Here is a 7,344-nt window from a genome sequence, read left to right as displayed (position 1 = left end):
GTTTTAAATTAATATATAAATATAATTTAATTATTTTAAAATTATTACTTAATTATTTATAAATTAATTTTATTTTATTTAATAAAATAATTATTATTAATTTTAATTTATGTATTATTATTTAAATAATAATTAATTTTTTTTTTATAAATATATGAAAACGGATGTGGCGACATCCGTTGCCTTTTATGTTTTTTAGTTTTTAGTTTTTTAATTTTTTATATTTTAAATTAATATATAAATATTATTTAATTTTTTAAAAATTATTATTTAATTATTTATAAATTAATTTTATTTTATTTAATAAAATAATAATAATTATTTTAATTTATATATTATTATTTAAATAATAAATAAAAAACTTTTTAAAAATCTATTAAACGGATGTGGCCACATCCGTTGAAGTTTTTTTTTTTTAAATAAAAATAATAAACTAAAATATAGAATATGTAAATAGATGTTACGGATGTCAATATCCGTTGAAGGTGAAACGGATGTTGACATCCGTTTTATAGAAGGACAAATAAGGTATGGGGAGGTGCAGGGAGTTGTTGGTGGTGGTGGAGGCAGCAACTCTCAACGATTTTTATGTTTAAATTTCTTAAAATATATTTTTTTATTTCATAAACATGGCCCGACCCATCTACAAATAAGTAAAATGGGCCAATTACATTTTGCTGATCCATAAACTATGTGGACTACGCAAAATTCTCAACCAATTCACTAATACAACTCACCCTTCTTCATACCCTAATAATTGACGTTCTAATTAGCAAATGGATTTTTTTAACTCTTTAAGCATTATATTATTGTTCTTCTGAGATAAATATAAAATAAATGAAAATTCATTCATTGAGAAATATTAAGACAAAAGAGACATAGTATAAACATCCATATCTACTGCTTACATTAATTGTATTCTAATTCTAATTCTAATTGAGGGCATAATCAGAACTTAACTCAACAAATGACATAATTAATTTCAAAAAAATGTTATAATAATTGAATTGAACCTAAGCTTTTTACACTTTAATATATTTCTAGAGAATCTTTTATTCTATTTGAGTGATTATAAGTTATATATATATTATATATTATCTTGTTATTTATTTTCCTTCTTATCAAACACTCCAAACTATCCTTATAGTTGAGCAGGTGTAGATTGTGATATGATTCCTCCACACTATTTTATCTCTCACTCATTACCTTTCAAGAACCAAAGCTCCAAAACCAAGTACCACTACCATGAAACCTGCAACTTCTTCAGAAAGCAACACATTTCAAGAACCTCTCTTTTGCAATGCTTTGTTCCTCTTTCCCACCACTTTTCTTCTTCCTCCTCCTCCCCTCTGTACTTTCATTCCCTCTCTTCCCCTCCGACAACCTCACCCTCTACGGTGACGCCTTCTTCTCTCACAAAGCCATCACTCTCACCACTCACCAAGCCTCCTGCTCCTCCTCCTCCATCGGCAGAGCCTTCTTCATCTACCCCCTCCGTTTTCTTGACCCCCAAACCAACTCCACCGCCTCCTTCATCTCCCGCTTCTCCTTCTCCATCCTCTCCTCTCCCTCCTGCCCCTCAGGCGAAGGCCTCGCCTTCCTCATTGCCTCTTCCACCCACTTCCCCGCCCTCTCCATGGGCCTCCCCCAACCCTCCCCCAACTCAACCTCCTTCTTCGCCGTCGAGTTCGACACTACCTTCGACCCCTCCCTCGGCGACATCAACGACAACCACGTGGCCCTCGACGTCAACAGCGCCTCCTCCTTCGCGTCCGTCGACACCTTCTCCCGCGGCATTGACCTCAAGAGTGGCAAACTCATCACTGCATGGGTGGAGTACCGTCATGCAATCAAGATGGTAAGTGTATGGCTCGCTTATTCCTCCACCAGACCTTCCACTCCCATTCTTGTTTCTCAAATAGACCTCTCCGAGAGACTTCAAGACTTCATGCACGTTGGTTTCACGGCCTCCAATGGGAAGGGGTCAAGTGATTACCTTGTTCATCATTGGCAATTCACGACTTTCGGCCATGACTCTCGCTCCATGGACGTGATCGATGAAGGTGACTGTTTCTTGTGTTACGAAGGGGATTCTACGGATTTCGGTCATGGTTCGAACATGAGGGTGAATGAGAGGAAGAAAAAGATTAAGGAGATGGCTCTTGGGTTGGGAGGGTTGACGGCGTTTATGGTGTCGGTTTTGGCGGCGATGATTGTGGTGTGTGTTTTCTTGACAAGGAAGAAAGGAGTTGTTAGGAAGAATATGGAGCAAAGGCAAAGTTGTGGGTCTCAGACGAGTAAAGTTCCGACTAGGTTGTCACTATCGGAGATTAAGTCTGCGACAATGGGGTTTAATCGTGACAGGCTTGTTGGGGAGGGTGCCTCTGCCAAGGTTTATAAAGGGTATCTTCCCTTCGGAGGGGATGTGGCAGTGAAGAGATTTCAGAGGCAAAAGGATTTGAATTGTTTGCACAACCCTTTTGCCACCGAGTTTGCCACCATGGTGGGTTGCCTGCGGCACAAGAATTTGGTTCAGCTTAAGGGGTGGTGCTGTGAGGGAAAAGAGTTGGTCCTGGTTTACGAGTTTCTTCCCAATGGGAGCCTGAATAAGGTTCTGCACAGGAACTTCAATTCTTCCATTGTTCTATCGTGGAGGCAAAGGGAGAATATCGTTCTTGGGGTTGCTGCTGCTCTGACCTATCTTCATGAAGAGTGTGAGAGGCAGATCATTCACAGGGATGTGAAGAGCTGCAACATAATGCTGGATGCAGATTTCAATGCAAAGCTTGGGGATTTTGGGCTTGCGGAAGTGTATGAGCACAGTTGTAGCAGGAGGGAGGCTACAATACCAGCAGGGACAATGGGGTATCTTGCTCCTGAGTATGTTTATTCTGGTGTTCCTACTGTGAAGAGTGATGTGTACAGCTTTGGGGTGGTGGTGTTGGAAGTGGGAAGTGGGAGGAAGCCTGTGGAAGATGATGGCAGTGTGGTGGTAGACTATGTGTGGAGCTTGTGGGAAAAGGGGAAACTGATTGAGGGTGCTGATCCAAGATTGATGGGGAAATTTGATGCAGTAGATATGGAAAGGATGCTATTGGTGGGGCTTCTATGTGTGCATCCTGATCATGAGAAGAGGCCAACAGTAAGAGAAGCAGCAAGAATGCTTAACAAGGAAGCACCACTTCCTGTTTTGCCTCCCGTTAAACCAAGGCTCAGAATTAGGCCTATTTCTCCTCAAACACACCATGTTCTTGGAGATTGCCTCAGCACAGATGAGCCTCCTTATTTCACCCCCAGAAGCCACTTTTACTAGGATTTTCAACGGATTCTTCATTTCTCAGAAAACATCGACTTCAGGAATCTGAGCCAGAAGGAAAACCCCTTCTTTTCTTCTTTACACTCTCAAATCAAATCAACTCAAATTTCCCCAAAACTATACTTGTTTCAAACTCTTTATCACCACGGAAACCAGATTCTAAGGTTTTGTGACTAACTCACAACAAACTAAGTTGGCAACGCCGTATTTACTAGGTTTTATTTTTTTTATGGGACGTTTCTATTCAAATTTAAAGAAATGGGGAAATTTTTTCGAAAATAAAAAAATTTCTTGTTGGCTAGGAAAAACTGATTAATACTCTAATATATAAATGTTTACATCTCACTACTAGTAATCAAATTACTATGATCTACTCCAACAAACAAAAACACACACACACACATACATATATATATATATATATATAATCATCGTAAAAGTTGGATAAATAGTTCATGATAATCCAAAAATACTAAATACATCAACTCGTTAAAGATTCAAAACATCAATTTATATCAATTACATTGAATCATCACGTAACATTAAGAAATATCTTATTCAAATCCAAATTCATTCATAATTTACTGCGTCACATTAAATCATTCGTAGAGACAAAATCATTTATTAAATCTTTAACATAATTTAGACTCAATTTTCAAAATACTATGCATTGACTAAAATACTTATGTCATACCTACCTCATAAATTTACTTTATATTAAAGTTAACATCAACAAGAACATTCCCTTCGTATCATAACCACCATTCTTATCCAAAAATCACCATGACAGATAAATTTCTTTTTGTTTTTTAAGTCACGATATTATTTTGTATCAATTCCATAAATGAAAAACTTCCCTCAATTCTCACCATCAAATTTCATTTTCTATATGAACACGAAAGTGGCGTTATGACGGTTGTATTATTCAAATCTCTACTAAATACCAATTATTATTTTATATAGATACCAATTATTAAATTTTTGTTAAATATCTGTAAAACAATTTTCATAATATTATTTAAAATAAATATTTTTTAAATCGAAGTTAATTTCTCTTACTTTTACTGTTAACTCAATAAATCCAAATACTCAACAATAAATAATTTATGAATTTTAAATGTTACTAAAAATAGTTTTGCAAATATTATAATTAAACCAGCTTTCCTACAATGAAACAAACCATTATTATAATTAGCATAGGGATTGCAGCGTTAAGAATAGGGGGTGCGAGGAGTAAAACTTTCCCAGGCCTAATTTTCTGTTCTCCTTCCCAAACCCAAAACCCCACTTTTCCTCTGTTTTCAAAACCTCAAAGTTCTTCATCTTCATTTCTCTCCCGTGAGGGCAGCCCCATCTTTCCCCCACTTCCCCCGTTTCAGCTCAGACCACCGCAGCTACAGATCCCTTTGACGAGCCTCCATTTCCGTTGATCCAGGCTGCCGTCGCCGGGATCGCTGCCTTCGCCACCGGGGTTATCACGTTTGGGGTCTTCCGCTCCATCTTCTTCTTCTCTAGCACGTGCAAGGGAGGGGCAGTGCCTCTATTCTTCCTCTTTCGCGCAAGGGAGCATCCAAGCCAGGTCCATCGCCGCCGTGCCACGCACTGCCACCACCGCGCATCGCCGCTGCTGTCCGCTCTAACTCCGGCCAAAGCCACCGTTTGTCACCGCGCGTACGGTTGGAAACGCAGCGTGGTATGAAAGAGTCTCACTTGGAGCATCTCCATTAGTAAACCAATCTTTAAAGCTAAAATATGGTTCGGCGGTAGGTATCAGGTAGGATTGTCATAGTTTTATAAAATGTATTGTTGTGATTATATTTCTAGCCATTGCAGGACATCTTAAAATATTCTTGCCATGCCAAGACTATATATCTTCCATCGGCCCAACATTTAAGCTAGATAGACTCTAAAATCATATTAGAAATGAATTGGACTTAAGCCCAAAAAATGTGGGAGCATTGTCCAAGTCTTACAAAGAGTGTTTTTTTTTACTGTATTTCTAGTAATTATGATATATCTTAATATGGGATACTCAACCGCAAAGGAAGAGTAGTGTTAGATGCACAGGGTTGGAATATTTTATATACTGTTGTTTATCTTGACTTTCTTCTTTTTTTATGTTCGTGTAAATGACCTGGATGTAGTATACTCATTTCATATTTATTGCTTCATCAGTGACATACATACCGACGGAGGATTGCTCAGTTGGGTGCATTTTTGCAGTTATTTATTTTGTACCAACTGACTGCATTTCACCTGTATGGTTTATTTTGTGTCAACTGATCTCATATTCATCTGGGGCTGTTTTTTTGGGAAGTGAAGTATACTATTAGAAAAATTATTATGTAATTAGTAATCATAAGTTTAAATCTGTGTACCATCTAATTTAAATCATTATGTAAGTATTTATATACAAAAATACTTTGAGAAAATATTCTGCACCTTTTTAGTTTCAGAGATCAGAATTAGCTATTCACTCTTCACGTATCTGCAGGATTAAAGTACTTGTTATAATTTCTAGGGACAAAGAGTCAAAGGCCTATCCTCAACTAACTTTTAACATATACTTTGTTACGCATCTGTTTCTACATACTAACATTTGTGATAGATGCAACTTTCATCTGTAGGCCATGAACGGTGGTTCGGCGTCTAGTAACTTAAGGGCAGCTTTCTCCCATTGCGTACAGCAAGTGCGAAGTTATGATTATCATCACTATCTTTGCCTTCTGGAGCTGCCTCCATCCATGCGGAAGGCTGCATTTGCTCTCCGTGCCTTGAATGTTGAAACAGCTAGAGCTATGGATATTGCTTCAGATCCCAGGATTGGCCTTATGCGTCTTGTCTGGTGGCAGGAAGCCATAGACAAAATGTTCGCCAATAAATTGATTGAACACCCAACAGCACAGGCCCTGTCATCTGTGATAGCTGAGACCAAACTTAGCAAGATATGGTTGAAACGATCCGTTGAGGCTCGGATCAATGATGCAAAAAGAGAGGTTACTGACATGCCAGAAAGTATTGGAGAGTTGGAGAAATACGCAGAGGACACTGTATCAACTATGCTGTACCTGACACTTCAAGCAGGTGGTATAACGTCTGCTGCAGCTGATCATGCAGCCTCACATATCGGCAAGGCCAGTGGCATTCTCTTGCTCCTCAAATCACTGCCATACCACGCATCTCACAACCGACATTTTTCTTATATCCCAACTGCAATAGCATCCAAGCATGGGCTAATAGTTAAGCAAGGAGATGGGGAAGAGAGGTGGGTGGATTCTCGCGAGGGCCTTTGTGATGCTGTTTATGACATGGCATCAGTAGCCAATGCACACTTAGAAAAGGCTCGGAAGTTAGCTGCAAGTGTGCCTGCTGATGCTCTTCCAGTGCTCCTTCCAGCAGTGCCTTCTCAGGTTCTTTTGGATTCCTTAAGAAAGGTCCAATTTGATGTGTTTGATCCAAGACTAACAGGAGGGGTGCTGGGAATACCACCTTTGTGGTACCATCTCAAACTCAAGTGGACTTCATGGAGAAGGAAATACTAACATGACTAAGCTTTAGTGAATACATAATAAAAATTTGTTGAGTGTATGTTTATGCCTTTTCATTCTGCACATAATAAAAATTTGTGTACTCGTCCCTTCCTTACGGAAAGGTTAATACGTTTTGTTTACAATTAGTTTTAGAATGTAATTTGAGTTGCACAACGTGATTTTTCTTGTTAGTATATTTTCTTTAAAGTGGTTTAGAATACAAATACTTCAAAATCAGTCTTGTTTTGTATAACACAGTTTGTTCTTTGATCAGGAATTAAGGACTAACTCAAATCTATTTAAACATGCATGAAGACCGAACTCTTGGTAATATGATGTGCACTTTTTGTATTTCATTTGTTTTACAATAATTTTCTACTACTTTTTACTTGATATAATAGAAGCGTGGTAAACTTGTAGAGTTATATAGTTTAAGTGAACAGATTGGACCAAAAGTTAGATGCATTTCTAGATGTTATGTTTACCTAAGAATGAGAT

The 7,344-nt window shown here is 38.0% G+C and overlaps 2 protein-coding genes across 5 annotated transcripts; both read left to right on the top strand.

Moving 5' to 3' along the window:
• The first annotated feature begins 1,300 nt into the window (after positions 1 to 1,300).
• On the top strand, positions 1,301 to 3,313 carry LOC108324742 (L-type lectin-domain containing receptor kinase S.6). Its single transcript, XM_017557673.1, has one exon. It carries the CDS (start codon positions 1,301 to 1,303, stop codon positions 3,311 to 3,313), a length of 2,013 nt encoding a protein of 670 aa, XP_017413162.1.
• Positions 3,314 to 4,623: 1,310 nt separating this feature from the next.
• LOC108324085 (uncharacterized) lies at positions 4,624 to 7,020 on the top strand. 4 transcript variants are annotated; one of them, XM_017556901.2, is made up of 2 exons: positions 4,624 to 5,079; positions 5,944 to 7,020. In XM_017556901.2, exon 2 carries the CDS (start codon positions 5,947 to 5,949, stop codon positions 6,856 to 6,858), a length of 912 nt encoding a protein of 303 aa, XP_017412390.1. In that variant the 5' UTR covers positions 4,624 to 5,079; positions 5,944 to 5,946; the 3' UTR covers positions 6,859 to 7,020. The 4 variants fall into 4 exon arrangements, with proteins under 4 accessions (XP_017412390.1, XP_017412391.1, XP_017412388.1 ...); XM_017556902.2 differs by having other exon boundaries at positions 5,925 to 7,020; XM_017556899.2 differs by having other exon boundaries at positions 4,624 to 5,090; positions 5,925 to 7,020.
• The last annotated feature ends 324 nt before the right edge of the window (positions 7,021 to 7,344 follow it).

This window comes from Vigna angularis, chromosome 3, assembly GCF_016808095.1.
Source record: "Vigna angularis cultivar LongXiaoDou No.4 chromosome 3, ASM1680809v1, whole genome shotgun sequence".
NCBI lineage: Eukaryota > Viridiplantae > Streptophyta > Magnoliopsida > Fabales > Fabaceae > Vigna > Vigna angularis.
Note: the sequence above shows the minus strand (reverse complement) of the source record. Positions and strands in the feature narration are given on the sequence as shown.